Raw genomic sequence first — 15,244 nt, 5'->3', positions numbered from 1 at the left:
ACGGCACAGTGAAATTGCTGTCTGGTACCCAAGATAAGGGATGCAGGAAGATCTGCAGCAGTTACGATCTCCATTGGCTAAATAAGGGCTCTCCCCCCCACCGTCCCGTCCCCCCACTCTTCCCGACAGGGTCAGCTAAGGTTGGTGTTGCAAGGAGAGCTGAATTCTGCCTGCTTAACAAAGGCAGCAGTTTGTCCCTGAGGAACAACAGCGCCTGGAAAATTGCCCTGTTTCAGCTTGTTGGCCACGTTCTCGAGAAGAACTGCCCTCACCTGATTTTCTGTCATGCTTGCGTCCACTCGCAGGGGATAAAGCGGTGCCTGCTGGCCTTGTCCTAGTTTAATCATAGAGCAACGGAGCTGAAAGGGGCCATGAAGGCCATCAGGTCCACCCACTGCTGTTGAGGACACATCACACCATCCCACTCAGAGGCTGCCCAGTTTCTTCTCCAGTGTGGGAGAGCCCCCCACCTCTCCAGGCAGCTGGTTCCACTGTCACATTTCTCTAACAGTGAGGCAGCTTTTCCTGATGTCCAGCCTGAATCTAGGTTGTTGCAACTTGAATTAATTATTCTGTGTCCTACACTCTGGCATCAGCAAGAAGAGACCTTGACCTTCCTCTTTGTGGCAGCCTTTGAGGGACTTACAGAGGGACACCATGCCCCCCCGCCCCCCATCTTCTCTTCTCAAGACTGAACATGCCCAGTTCCCTCAGTCTCTCCTCACAGGGCAGTGTTTCCAAACCCTGGATCATTTTTGTCACCCTCCGCTGGACCCTGTCTAATTTACCTGCATCTTTCCTAAATCTTGGTGCCCACAACTGGACACAGCATCCAAGGTGAGGTCTGACTGGTGCGGAGTACAGAGGAACTGCTACTTCTCGTGATTTGGAAGTAATACTTCTGTTAATGCATCCCAGAATAGCATTTGCCCTTTGGCGGCTGCATCACATTGCAATAATTGCCCAGACGTGATCAGAAGTTCCTTTTTGATGGAGCTGCATCCCCTCCCTTTCCCCCCGGGCGGCAGGATGCCTCCGGCATCTTCGAGCCGCTTGTTGCGATGTCTGCACGAAACACAAGGGGATGCCAAGGTGTCCACACTCAGCAGGCTGGGGGTGGTGTCCTCTCTGCTAGTAGCTCTTCCTCTTTCCTCTCCGCAAAAATGGGTCCTCCGTTAAGGAAGGTGCGTTCGTGGCACATAATTCGGAAGGCAGCTCCCAGGCACAAATGCCTTCGGGGAACCAGAGCGAGGCCTCACACCAGCACTCGCATCCGTACTTTCCCGGGCTTAGTATTCACTGCACAGGTTTTGCAAGGGACATCAAGAGATTAGGCTCGGAAATCTGTACTCTGTGCAGAAGGGGAAATAAGGCACAGAAACAGTGTTTATGGGGAAACAGGCACCCGAAATATGCATATTAGGAGAGCTGTGCACAAAATGTGTATGGATTTACTACCAGAACTGTAAAAATAAAATTGATGTGAATGTAGATGTGGGCTCAGACTGACCCCAACTTGGGCTCAGAAGATGAGAAACTGAAAGGAACCAAGATTGAAAGATTTGCTAGTATCTCTTCTACCTTAATTGTCTATTTATTTAAATACTTTGGATTTTTTTTACATTTATATCTTGTGTTCCTGCTGCTCAGGGTGATTTACAACTCAAATATAACTTAAAGCTATAAAATAAATTAAAAAATGGAGCACATGTAAATAAGACACTAAAAATCCACAACAATTAAAGCAGGGATACATGCAAGAAAAAGGGGGAGAACGAGAGTATTTAGGCCCTTAAAAAAGCTTGCCCCTTGGCTTGATGGCAGAAAGCAAGCTTGGTGTGTTCAGGTGAGTCAAGTGGTCTTTTCTAGACAGGTGAACAGTTTTTGCCTGGAAGAGTCGCAGGAGCCACCCCAAGCTTGTCTCCCCTGCCCCCCCACTTCGTTCTCTTTGTCGTCTGTGGGTACCCTTTTCCTCCTCTTACACATGTGTGTTAAGAGGCTGCATTAGCTAATATTTCAACAGGAACAGCACTGCACGTAGCAGCTGTCCTGCCAGGGAAGGAGGAGAGATGCAGAATTAGCTTCAAGCAAGAGATTAATGGCTGCTGTTTCAACAACCAGTGAAGAGAGCTGGTGGCATTTGGTGGAAAGAAGGGAATGCAGAATTCTGCGGCGAAAGGGGCTTGCTTCCTCCTAGAGCCAAAGCATATGCCGGAAACCAGGTCTGCAAACGCGGTTTTGACGTTGGCCATTTCTGGATGTTTTACTCGGGGGAGTTCGGTTTGTTTTATTAGGGTTTCTTGGGTTGCAGGTCAGGAGAGGCAGGACAGCTATCTCAGTGTGTGTGTCCTGGTGTCATGCACTGCACATCTGAAGCCTTCACGGTCAACAAGCATCCTCTGGATGGCCCCTGAACTTGCGTTGACCTCCTGGCATGCCATTCGGGTCGGGAAGTTATTTTCCAGATGGAAACCCAAGAGGTTCCCCTTTTGCCTCCAGGCTCCTGCTCAGAGATGCGGCAGCCGCGGTTGCATTGACCTCTTCCTCTGTCGATCTTTTCTAGCTTTGTTCCCTCCGTCCACCCATTTTTGGTGGAGATGGCCAGAAGTCAGCCAGGGGCTTTTGCGTGTGGAAGTGTGTGCTGGCAAAGGGGTTCCTCCTGAGCATTGAAGCAGCTGGCCCAAAAGTCACGCAGGAGCACCCTTCCCTAACCGATCCCACCTGAGTGGGGTGGGGTGGAACAAGCCTCCATTTCTTCTGTGCCTCTAAGGTAGAGATCAAAATCCATTTGCCAGATTCGTAAGAGTTGCTAGTGAGTGCCGCAGGAGTAGTCAACATTAAAATAATTGAACAGCCCCGGAAAAGGTGGGTTATTAGCCATGGTAATAAAAAGTATTAAAATTGCATTAAAGGTGTAATAAATATATACAGAAGGATGTTAAGACAAGGCTCTGGGAAGTGAATAGTGGTTTGCAGCTCTTTGAAGAAGGCTGGTTGGGCAGCAGTGGATGCTTGGCTCTCCTGGCCACATTTGCCGACTCACAAGGTTCGGGGGCTTTAGATGGAAGATGATATTCACCGCCGCCACCCCCACTGCCTGCTGGAAAAGGCAGGACACAATCCAACCTGGAAGCGCTCTTAGGCGAGCCTCACTGGAATACGTGGGCCAGTTTTCTGCAGTGCCCTCCCCTCCTCTCCAGGTGGCACACCTGGTCCACTGCTCCCCAGGGGAGGGGCAGCCCATACAAGGAGGGGCTGAGGGGAAGGGGGCAGTGCAAAAGGCCTGGAGGCCCCGATTCCTAATTCAGCCTCTGATTTCAAAACTAAGACTTCTAAAGCGAGGATCCTGCGGTTGCACCCATGGCCGGTCCAGGCAGTATGTTTTCCTGCAGGTCACTGCTCGGGTTTTAGGGTTGTGACACAGCACAAGCACTATGTCCAGCCCGCTCAGCCTGGGTGGCATCGTGCTTTCCCAGTGTTCCCCTCTGTCCTGCCTCTGTTGTGGGCAAGCAGTGACGCGATGCCTCTGCCCCGGCCTGTTAGCACAACCGCAAACGCCGGCCCCGTGCGATGCCACCGTCCCACACGGTCAGCTCGGCACGCGCTCTGTGCCCCGAGCCCCATCCTGTGGTTCCATTCAGGTGCTTCTCGCCCTGCACGGGGCACGGAGAGACTGGCCTGAGCGACGGCTGCCGTCGGCCACTCGCCATCAGAACGGCAGCGCAAGGGCTCTTCCGTGCCGCACCACCGCCGAGCAGCTTCCTGTGGTAAAAGCCATCCATTTCCCAGGAGAGGCGTCCCTAATGTCAGGCTGATTTTATGAATTGGAAAATTGAATCTCTAATGAATTAATATGGGTAGCAAAGCCCGGACAAATGCGCCTGGAAGAGGAACGGGGACGGTCTGCCAAGTGGCCTTCTGGGACCCAGAACGCCTGAAATGGCAGGGAGCTTATTGCAAATGGATGAGTTCAGTGGGCGGATCAGACAGGGCTCACTCTCTGCCTGCCATCACTCTGAATTGCGCACACGCCGTCCCTGCAGGAGGGCTCATCCTGCCCTTCCACCCAGGCTGGGGCTGGGAGTGATGGAGGGGAGTTGCTGCGTGCCCCCCGAAACACAGCCTGCATCAGCGGTGAGGTTCGACCTTCCTCAAAGTGCAGGGAAAATAGAGCACCACGAAGTCTGCAGCTTCTTCAGTTTTCCTGAGGGGATTCGTGGCTGCTGCGTTTAGCACCAGCTACATCTTTTCCTCGCTTTGGCCCTAAGGCAGTGGCTTTTAATGGCAAGGCATTCCACAGTGCCTCACCTGAACAAACAGACTCTCCTTCCTTAAAAAACATAAAAAATAATTTAAAAATTATTTGGTAGCCCTCCTTGTACCACGTGTCAAAATGGGCAGTAGCTCTGAGGTCCGGCATTCACAGGTCTAGAATTTCTCTGTCGGAAGCAGCTGCAATCAGCCGGTTCTGGAATCAGTCCTGCCAGGAAGAAGAGTCAGTGCCTTTCCTTCTGGAATCCTGGACCGAAGCTCCAGCAGGCTGGGTCTCTTCCACGCCGTCTGGCTGACCACTGCGACCGATCCGGCCGTACAGCCAGTTTTGGCGTCCACCTGCCGCCATTCCACGGCAGCGTTCCCGCCGGGCCCCGCTGTTTATCAAGCTTGGATCGGTGGTGCTGACGGCAGCGGCTTATTTATAGGAGCAAATGGCAGCCTTCGTGATGCAGGTTCTGGGAGAATGTAAATCAAGTGCAAAGGAGGGGAATGCTTCCTCTCAGCACTTTGGAGAAATGCGGCGTGGCACGTCTTGACCCCTGCCTGCTCCCCCAGCTCACCTTGCCATTTGCACAAAAGAAATCCCGGAGCAAGCACCCTTCCACCCTACTTGTGGATTCAGGGCGGAGAGAAGAAAGGGGTGCTTCACCTCATAACCTGATGGATTGCTGTTCACGACCCTGTGCCATTCCCCTGAGCAAACCCAGGGAAACTTCCCTCTTGAAGACCACCTCCTACAGCAGAGGTGAGCTTTAACTAGGAAGTTCTCGATTTGCCCATCGATCTCTGATCAGTATTTCATTCCGTTGTTCTACACAGTTGCGCCGGTGATGACGCAGGTATCGGCAGGTTTGGGGAGCCGATTCCCGTGATGCCCTTCTCAGGAGCATTCCAGCTCTTCCAACGCCTCCCCGGGGGCAGAGAGGCAGTTGAAACAAATAGCACTGTGGTCCAGCAACCCCTGAATGAAAGCGGCCAGTTCTGCGGCCCTGGACCACTGAAGGGTTTAACAATTAAGCATTTGCGGCAGGAGAGCTGAAAAATGCTTTTGCTCTGCCGGACTGAGCAGTCGTTCTATTAAGGTGATTGTTTTCCCTCCAGCTAATGGCTGCAATTTAGAAATTGCACACATCAGGTCAAACCTCTTGAAATCCTTCTTTGACCTGGACTGGGTAGACCAGGAGCTTCAATAAGCATGTCTGTGGAACGGAGCCAGGATCCAATTATGCCTCCGCTAATGGCTCATTACTTACCATGAAAGCCCACAGTGCTCACTGATGGTGGAGTCTTGGAGAGCAGGAGAATGCGGCCTTGGCTGTGAGGAAGCACTCGCCGCGTGGAGCACAGCGGCTCCCAGCTGTTGGGATGCAGAGGCACACTCTGCTCTCTGGCATTTGGACACGCCCCTGTTCAGGCGTCGTTCGACGGGCACGTCCGTGTAGCCCACGGCTCATTCCCAGGCTCCCTGCAGTGGGCCTAGCCCTCCAGAGGGAGCTGGGGACAGAGGAGGCATCCACGGGTTTGCGTGCTGTGGCTGGAACCAAATGCAGACCTGAATGCAGTTGGCGGCGGCAGGTTGGGGCCTCTCCTCATTCCCTCGTTTGTGTAATGCAAAGTGCCAGTGAAGAGTGTCTCACAAGGCGCGCCCTTGGAAAATGCGTGCGTGTCCACAAAGATGCTTTGGTTGATGGGGATGTGCTCCAGCAGGTCACAGTTCAGTTCGAGCGACAGGATCCGGTGGGGCTGCCCGGGGCCACTGAGACGTGGCTCCGCTCGGAGCAGGCTACCCCGCCACAGCCGTTGGGTGGCTCCTGAGCATCTCAGCCTGGCACTGAGTGGGCCTCAGCTCAGGGTGGAGACCCACGTGGACTGACCCTCAGGGAAACGGCGTTCGGGCTCTGCCATATGTTCTCGTGCCCTTTAGCGGACTCTCGTCTTGGGAGGCGGGGGCCATGCGGCACACAGGAGAGGCCTGTGGGAAGATGGATAGCAGGAAGCGGCTGAGTCTCTTTGGTCATGGGCTGTTTAGGTCTTGCCGCATGGAATCTAATAAACCTTTCACATTGTGTTATTACATTTGGTCCTGCCATTCTGTCTCGGAGTGAATAATGCTAAAGTAATATGGATGAGCGGAATTAGATTACTCAGAAATAAAGCCAAGTAAAGGGCAGACGGCACGTTATTGGGAGTGGAAAGGATAGGCAGTCACCAGAGTGGGAACAGTCTCCCAAGGGGGACGTGTACCCGAGGGAAAGCCAGTTGTTGGTGGGTTGCTGTTGAGAGAGGGAGGGAGGGAGGGATCTTCTTGTCGGTCATTAAACGTAGAATCAGATGGGGAAACGTGGGGCACAAAGTGCCAACCTTCCTTCCGCATACGCAAACCCGCACGGCCAACCACCAGTGTTCCAGTGCAGGCAGCCAGCAATCAAGCCCGCCTGGGGAAGACAGCCGGATGGCATGGGACCCTGGCCCCTCTGTCCAGCCAGGAGGCGCTTGCTGTCTCGAGTGGGGAAGTCTCTCCAGAAATAGCGAGGGGCATAACTGAAACGAGGAGCACGGCTGTGGCTGGCGGTCACCTCTGTGATGTGCAGTCAAGGAGTGTCCACCTTTCCTTCCAAACCCTCATGAGGCTTGGATTGGTGAGAAAGCACCAGCGATTCTGGGGCGCTCACAGAGCACTCACTCAGCTCGGGGGTCCGTCGGGAGCACTGACGGTGTGGTTACTAAGGATGCTGCCATGAGCTGCCCCAGGCACGGAGAGGAGCGTGGCTAGTCTCACGAAGCAACGGGATGCCTACAGAAGTGCCTCATAGGAAACGCTTGAGAGACATCTGCTAACTTTCCTCTCAGCTGCAGCTTTGCTGGTGATTTGGGGGTTAATCCATAGGACTGGCCCTACACACACATCCCTCCTCAAGGAGCTTTGTTAAAGGACCCACATCCTAACGTTTTCCCTACTGGACAGGTCTTGCACAACCCCAAAGTCCCGGCTGTCACGCTGCTACCTTTTGTCTTTTGCTTGGTGTGTACTTTCTGTTTCAGCATCTGTCCTCTCTCTTTTTTCTCGCAGTCTCTCTCCAGGTGAACATAGCGCCAAATAAGGTGGAGGTTCCTGTTGGAGAGTCCAAATTCTTCTTGTGTCAAGGTGAGTGATGCTTTGCCCTCTTGGTCAGTTGGGTTGGCTTGATGTGAAACATTCCTTCCTTCTTCCCATGTCGAGCGCAGAAGCCGTGAGACCCAGCTCCCTTTGAGGTCCCAGAGATTCCCAACCCAGACGATGCGCTGTATTTTATAGCTGAAAGAGGGTTGCCCAGAACTGAAATCCTTGTAGCTTAGTCGGGTTAGCAGCAAATTTTGAAGATGAGCAGGGAACCTGTTCTGCTTCCATTAAGTACAGGTAGAACGGAAACTCTCCAAAGATGTGGTTGACGACACTCAACATACCACAGCAAAGTGGAAGCAACTTTCAAATGGGTGGAACTGTCATGGCATCTCCCTGGGGAAGCCTAGGATTTGAGGTTTTCCACTGCAAACTGAGGCCTAGGATCCCTGCTTACCTGTTTTAGAGCTGCTGTTTGTCTCTGCGTATCAACCCCAGTTCCGGTGCCGGAATGAGCATGCCTTATCCCTTTGGTTCTAGTGACTGGCGATGCCAAATCCAAAGAAATCTTCTGGTTCGCTCCCAACGGTGAGAAACTGACAACAAACCAGCAGCACATCTCAGTGGTGCGAGCCGAGGACTCATCCACGCTCACCATCTACAACGTCAACATAGATGATGCCGGCATCTACAAGTGTGTCGTTTCCAGCGAGGAAGGGGACGAGGAGGCCACGCTCAACGTGAAGATCTTCCGTAAGATGCCAGAACCCCTCTCCGTGACGGGGCCAGCTGGGGATGGGGAGCTTTGAAGCTGGAGAGGCGCTTCTTCCATTTGCCCTTCTCCCACCCTGGGAGGAGTTCTGCTCCCTGGGAAGCCAGGAGGGGGGAGTGCTGACTTGGGGGGCCGCGTCCAGCATTGTCCCTGCGACATGGCCAGCCCTGAAATCAGTGCTTTTATTCTCTCTGTGTGTGCATCCAGCTGCTGCCTTTTCTTTTTACTTAATGTTAACCAGTTTCAGCCCTTTGAGGGTTGCATCATTCCCATTGTCATGGTTTCAGAGAGTAGTGGAGAGTAACCCTGTGTGAGAAATCTGTCTTTGACTGGGGCATGTCAGAACCCTGCGCTGGCACCGTCCTTACCTCTTCCACATCAAGGCGGGGGACCCGGGGGTCACTGTGGCCAAAGGCCTCTGCTTCCTGCTCTTGTTGCAGCTCTTTCTGTGTCATCTCGACGCTGTAATCTGCCTTGATTTATTGCCGTGCAGTTAAAGATTTATCTTCCTGCTAGTTGTCTGCTGGATAAAGGCAGGGTATAAATATTTTCATGCTCAGTTCAAACCCTCCACTCACTTGCAAAATGGTCACCAGATTCTGTTGAATGCTGGGGGAGATGCAAGCGATGCTGGAAGGATTTGGCTTTTCGCAGGCAGTCTACGGGTGGGGTCATTTGCCGGCGCTTCCTAGAGCTCTCTGGCCTTCGTCCCCTGCTCGGGACATGTGCTTGGTTCGGACGTGCCCCCGATCGCTTTGGTGCCGCCACACTACCAGTTTTGTGCGTGACATCCTACAGGGTGTGTGACACTCCTCTCCATTCCCTTCCCCTGCTTTCCAGAGAAGCTGACCTTCAAAAATGCCCCCAGCCCTCAGGAGTTCAAAGAAGGGGAAGACGCCGTCATCGTGTGCGACGTGGTCTCCTCGCTTCCTCCCACCATCATGTGGAAGCATATGGGCAGGGACGTTGTTCTGAAAAAGGATGGTAAGATGGCGGCGGCGAGGGGTGGGCGGAGGCTCTCCAGGTAGCTGCCGTCATGGCAGTGCCGCGGTCTCATCCTGCAACCTGGCTGCCAAGCGTGGACGGAGCAGGATGCCACAGGCGAGATGGCACTGCCGTGACGAAGCGGTGGGACGTGGCCATGTGTGAGCGAGGCTCAGTATCTGGGCACAGGCGTGACAGGCTAGAGAAAGGCGCCACGCTACCTGTTATACTTCCTTGCTGCAACAGGCCGTACTTCCTGCATTCATTCACTACGTTACCGGTTCGATTAGGGCTGATTTCTTCCAGGACCTGCTGGATTTAGCCAACGTCTGTCGCTTTGAGCAACGGGGGCAGGGTCTCCGAGGGAGGGGGCGGCATCGTGTGGTCAAGCGCAGTGCCCAAGGTGACACGCGGGCTGGCTCGGCAAAGGGCTGTGACGGCCTTTCCGTCCTGTTTCTTCCAGTGAGGTTCGTGGTGCTGTCCAACAACTATTTGCAGATCCGAGGGATAAAGAAAACCGACGAAGGGACGTACCGCTGCGAAGGGAGGATTCTGGCCCGTGGGGAAGTTGACTTCAGGGACATCCAGGTGGTTGTCAATGGTGAGTTAGAATCAGAAAATGGGCATTAGCTGTTCTGACAGGCAGTAGCTCACTGAGAATGCTCACCAGACCATCCAGGGATCCAGATGCAGATGAGGGCAAGTCTCAGGCCAGTGTCCCAGGAGGTACCGTGTGTCCCCTGTTTCTCTGACAAGCCCACATTGATCCACATCACAGGAATCAAAACACAACACTCTGGGGGTCCGGAATGCCATCTGTGGAGAAACACACACATTCCAGCTGTTTCCCCTTGAGAACAGCTGTTCAGGAGCTTGGACTGAGTCCCTCCAAGGCTGCCCCAAAGAGGAAGGTTGAGATCTCTTCTTGCTGATGCTGGAGTGCAGGACACGGAATAATCAAGTCAAGTTGCAACAACCCAGATTCAGGCTAGAAACCAGGAAGAGCTTCCTCACTGTCAGAGCAATACGACAGTGGGACCAGCTGCCTGGAGAGATGGTGGGCTCTCCCATGCTGGAGACATTCAAAAGGAAACTGGGCAGCCACCTGAGTGGGATGGTGTGAGTGGGTGTCCTGCAAGAGCATGGCTTGGACTCGATGGCCTTCATGGCCCCTCCCAGCTCTGTGATTCTGTGACTTCTCTCCTGGACCTTGGGAGCATGCCTATTTTCCCTTCTGCGCCCTTCCCTTTCAGTGCCTCCGACTGTTCGCTCCAGGCAGGGCACTGTGAACGCCACAGCGAACCTCAGTCAGTCGGTCAAACTGGTGTGTGACGCCGACGGCTATCCAGAGCCAACCATCAGCTGGACCAAGTAAGATGTGCTTGCCTTCATTATCAGGGCCCAGAGGGCACCCGGCAGGGGGTGGGGTGGGCGGGCAGGCCACGGCTGGGTGCCATCACACGCTTCCATCCCGCTGGACTTTCTCCAGCAACCAGCTTTGTGCTCTGCAGGGACGGGGAGTCTATTGAAAGAGGGGAGGACGACGAGAAGTACAGCTTCACCTACGACGGCTCGGAGCTGACCATACACAAGGTGGAGAAGAACGACGAGGCCGAGTACGTCTGCATTGCGGAGAACAAGGCTGGCGAGCACGACGCCAGCATACACCTCAAGGTGTTCGGTGAGTTGGGGCTTCCTGGTTCCTGCTCCCCCCGCTCTCTCCCTGACTCAGCCCAGAGTGCACAGAGGCAGGGCCTCGTCCTGGCCTTGCAACACCAGGCTTGGTGTATCTAAAAGAACATTCCTTGTGTGTAAGGTGGGCTTGAGAGCGTGTGAATGGGCCTCGTGAATTCGTATGTGCTCCTTAGTGTGAGGTTTGTGCCCGCATCAGGCGGGAGCAAAGATCATGCCGTCAGCCAGTAAGTTTGTATTTCCTTTACATGGCATGGGGTTGTATCTTACGTACTTTAATGCCAGTAAAACACAGAAGTAAAAGCAGGAAAACATTTTTCTGTGTTGGCGTGTACCCCATGAAAGGGGAAGGGCATACTCTGTCCAAAGTTCTATTTTAAAATCCAGAAAAAAACAACAAAAATGCCTGTTTTTATCTTTGTTGCTTTGGATTTAAATTCCATTGTAAAACATCCCTGGGATGAATGTTTACAGCACCTGCTCATTGCCAGCTCTGGGTACAGTCCTGGGCATGCCTGGACTGCAGGAAGTCCTACAGTTCCCCATGGCTAAATGTGCACTCAGGGTTGCTCTCCCTGGGTAGATCTGGAGTGTGTAGGACCGAAAGTTTGCCTTGGCTTCCTAGTACGCTGCTGTTGCTGATGATGCTGTTGCTGTTACAGCAGCATTTTGTTTCTTTAGAGCTGGGTCGTGCGTACAGATTGCGCAACATGGATCTGATGCTTTTCAGTCCTGCGGCTAGGCATAGTCCGACTCTCTGGGCTCAAGCCCCATTGAGTTTCATGGGAACAGAACTTAATTGGGTGGACTTGCATGGCTGGCGCAAGAGGCCAGTGCCCTGTGTGTTCAACAGCCTGTGTGTGTGTGTGTGTTTCTACCATTTCTCCAGCAAAACCCAAAATCACCTATGTGGAGAACAAAACTGTCATGGAGCTCGAAGACCAGATCACCCTGACTTGTGAAGCCTCCGGAGACCCCATCCCCTCCATCACCTGGAGGACCGCTCTCCGGAACATCAGCAGCGAAGAGAAGGTATCCCGTCTCCACAGGTCCGTTCTTCACAAGCCGGGCCAGCGACAGTAGAGTGGGTGAGCCAGGAGCAAGGCTGGAAGCGTGTGGCCCTCTGGATGTCACGGGGCTGCAGTTCCCACCCACCTTAGCCTGTGCAGCCGATGGTGAGGGGCGTTGCGGTCCAGCGACATCTGGCGGGCGGGCGCACGCTTGCCACCCTGGCCTGCGCCTCCTCTACTCCCTTTTCCAGGCCGCATAGCAGTGCACACTGAAACCGGCGCTCCTCTGGGCAAGGCTCAGGCAGAGGCGTTGGCGCTGTCCTGGCCGCCCTGCACCCTTTCCCCCCGGCAGGAATCCGTGCAGCAGCTCCCCAAAACCAGGAGATCTGTGTGGCTCGCAAGGGGCCCAAGGTGGAGGGAGGCGAGGCCTCTCAAGACCAGCAGGTGCCTTGGTCGGCAAGCTGCAAATTGCCTGGGACTCCCCGGCATACACCCCTGGCCAGGGTTTGACGGAGGCATTCAGAACGCCAGCAGGCGGACACCTGGTGCAAGCCCAGATGGCTCCTTTGACATAGGTGAAGCTGCAGCGGTAGCCTCGGTTTCGCTTGTCGCTGCCTGGCTAGAAATGCCTGGGATTGACCCGGAGACTTGCCGAATCATAGCGGTAACCCGTGGGGGAGGCGCACTAGGGCCAGGTGAAGAGCCCCTGCCTGGAGAGCCCCATCCAGCCCCCCGGCAGCCCCACTGTGCTGCTCTGCCCCGTTGTGCCATTCCTGATCAATCCAGCCTCATATCCTCGCACACCACTTCTCTGCCTTCGTCCCACCGTGTGGCTTAAAAGAACGGTCTTCCAACCTACAGAAGACAGCAGCCATCAGCTCCCTTCCACCGGGAATTTGGTGCCGGCCGCGGCAGCAGTGCAGGGGCCACATTGGGCCTGGGGGCTGCCCGAGCCCATCCCTTGATCCTGCCTTTGGAAAACGCTTGGTGGCTTGGGAGATGCTTCCAGCCGAAACCTTGCCACACATCGAACGGACTGGGTGCTGGTCCAAAGGCCAAGCTTACCCTTCTCAGCCAGGCGGAAGATTATTTCTTTGCTGGCCTAAATATTCTCTTTCAGTACCTCCTGGCAGGCCCAAGAACTTCCATGCCTTGCTGACTGGTCAGGCTTGGGGTGCACCTCTCTGACTCCCTGCTTGGCCTGCAGGGCATCTAAGCGGGGAGGTGCCCCCGCTTTTGCCCAGAACAAAGGGGCAGAGGCTGATGCTCCGGTTCCAGTGTGTGTCCTCGTTGCAGCAGCAGCGACTGTGAGGGGCATTTGTTGGCAGGGAGGGGCAGGGCCGAGAGGGGCAGAGATGTTTCAAGAAGCCTGAAAATGCCTCTGTGGACCAAAATTAGCCTGCTGATGCTTTTCTCTCTCTTGGTTTCCTGCACTTGTATTCTCACTCTGCACGTAACTCCAGGCACAAAAGCCTCCGCTGCCTTTGTGTTCGCTTGTTAACTGTTGTTGGTCATATATCGAAACCATTTTTGTTCTTAATGGCAAAAATAATTAGCAGTTTTGAACCAAAGATGATGTCACCAGATAAGACGTGGTCAGGAATCCCATGTACTCGTGAAGCAGGCAAAAGCTGCTGCAAAATGAAGGAACGCTTTTTGGCAAGTCCTGTTTAAAAGACCTGAAAAGCACAGGATTTCTCTTTTAGCTGGGCCTGAACTCGAACCAGTCCCAGAATGAACAGAGGCGGCATGCCGGAGCCCGAGGGTGAATGGAAAAGGTGCAGCTCGGCACAGCAAGTGCTTCTTGAGAGCTTGCCAGGGGTGTCATTTCTAAATCCACAACTGAGGCACTTCTGGCATTCTTAGAAATAGGTTCTTGACCTTTGAGGAAAGAAAGAACATTGTGAGTCATGTGTTTGCTTGCCTTGGCGTAAGCTTCATTGGTCTGCATATCTAGGACATGTTTTTGCAGTGACAACCCACCTTGCAGGAACTAGCCTGTTCCTTTTGGAACTCTGAGAAGGTCCGATCTGTCAATGGTCTGTCTATTAGGGTTAAAAACAGACAACTTTAAATGCTAGGTGCATCTTCTCTTCTCTTCTCTTTGCAGAATCTCTAGCATGAGAATAAGGGGACTTTTTAATGTCTCACCCTGAACCTAGTCTAAAGTACAAAAGGATGCAGCTTCTAGACAGAGATTTAAAGCAATGTTTGTTTTGATCCTTACACAGGACAAGGGTGATTAGACCAGGAAAGCCCCAGTGTGGTATAATTTTAAAAGGCAGAGCGCACGTTTTGACAAAGCCCTGGAGGACGTGGCACTGTGGTTATTCCAGCACAGGAGGCCTCTGGCTCTGCTCTGGGACCCCTGCTCTTAGGGGATGTCTCCACGTGTCAGAAAAGCTACCCAGCTGTCAGCATGTGGTTGAGGAAGGCAGCGGTGTCCTCAGTCACGAGTGAGACGGTGCCCAGCTCTTTGATTCAGTTGAAGGCAGCTTGGTTTTGCTGACATTCTCTGCATGCAAATAGTGCATGAATTCACAGTCTACCGGCCTTAGTGCAGCCAACATGGGAAGAGCCAGTGTGGTGTAGTGGTTAGAGCACAGGACTGGGACTCGGGCGATCCGGGTTCGAGTCCCCGCTCGGCCATGGAGCCCACTGGGTGACTTTGGGCCAGTCACAGACTCTCAGCCCAACCTGCCTCACAGGGTTGTTGTTGTGGGGATAAGATGGAGGAGGAGAATGATGTAAGCTGCCTTGAGCCCTTTGTAGGGAAAAGGCAGGATATAAATTGCAATATAAATAAATACATAAAAATAAAATAAGTTGGAAGCAGAGGGCAGAATTTCCCTGAAAGAATCCACCGTGCTATTGGAGGGCTCTTCAAGAAGTTCAGTGTAAAACTGCTAACTATTTTTGGAACACTCACCGCCGCTGTCGGACAATCAGTGCTAAGGAACTTGAACTCTCATCCTCCTTTGGATAGTTTCTTACATAGGCGGGACTGGACGGGGGACAAAAGCTTCGGAGCTGCTTGCTTTCGCTATTTTCTCTGCTGCGTGAGCTGAATGTTTCTTTGTGTGGCAGATTTTCTCGTGGTTTGTGCAGCACCTCCACCTTCTGGGTGCTCTGCAGGTGCGGCATTATTGTGGTTAGTCCATGCCAGAAATCTGTGCTCTGGGAACAGGTGGTTAAAAACGCAGTGAAGCAAAATGGCATTGAATGGGCTCCCTGGACTATCACCATTGATAGCCTCTGTCATTAATGGCTCTTGGAAAGGAAAGCAATGGAGGGGTGGGATTTGCTGAGCACTGCAGTCCAAATTACGGCCTCGGTTTTTCAGCTTTGGGACATCTCTAAGTACCAAATGATGGAAATTTAACAATAGGATGACTCTCTCTCCCCCTCACC

The 15,244-nt window shown here is 53.4% G+C and overlaps 1 protein-coding gene across 11 annotated transcripts in view; it reads left to right on the top strand.

Annotated features, from left to right (window-relative positions):
• Positions 1 to 15,244, top strand: part of NCAM1 (neural cell adhesion molecule 1) — a 172,443-nt gene that overhangs the window by 104,299 nt on the left and 52,900 nt on the right. For all 11 annotated transcript variants that reach the window (XM_044456276.1, XM_044456273.1, XM_044456272.1 and 8 more), the window contains exons 2-8: positions 7,346 to 7,420; positions 7,916 to 8,128; positions 8,988 to 9,131; positions 9,595 to 9,732; positions 10,385 to 10,502; positions 10,643 to 10,812; positions 11,713 to 11,855. In XM_044456276.1, the coding sequence (XP_044312211.1) occupies positions 7,346 to 7,420; positions 7,916 to 8,128; positions 8,988 to 9,131; positions 9,595 to 9,732; positions 10,385 to 10,502; positions 10,643 to 10,812; positions 11,713 to 11,855 (1,001 nt within the window). The remainder of the gene's footprint in view (positions 1 to 7,345; positions 7,421 to 7,915; positions 8,129 to 8,987; positions 9,132 to 9,594; positions 9,733 to 10,384; positions 10,503 to 10,642; positions 10,813 to 11,712; positions 11,856 to 15,244) is intronic.

Source organism: Varanus komodoensis, unplaced genomic scaffold (genome assembly GCF_004798865.1).
Source record: "Varanus komodoensis strain SLA01 unplaced genomic scaffold, ASM479886v1 scaffold83, whole genome shotgun sequence".
Taxonomy (NCBI): Eukaryota; Metazoa; Chordata; class Lepidosauria; order Squamata; family Varanidae; genus Varanus; species Varanus komodoensis.
This window is presented reverse-complemented; position numbering and strand designations above follow the sequence as displayed.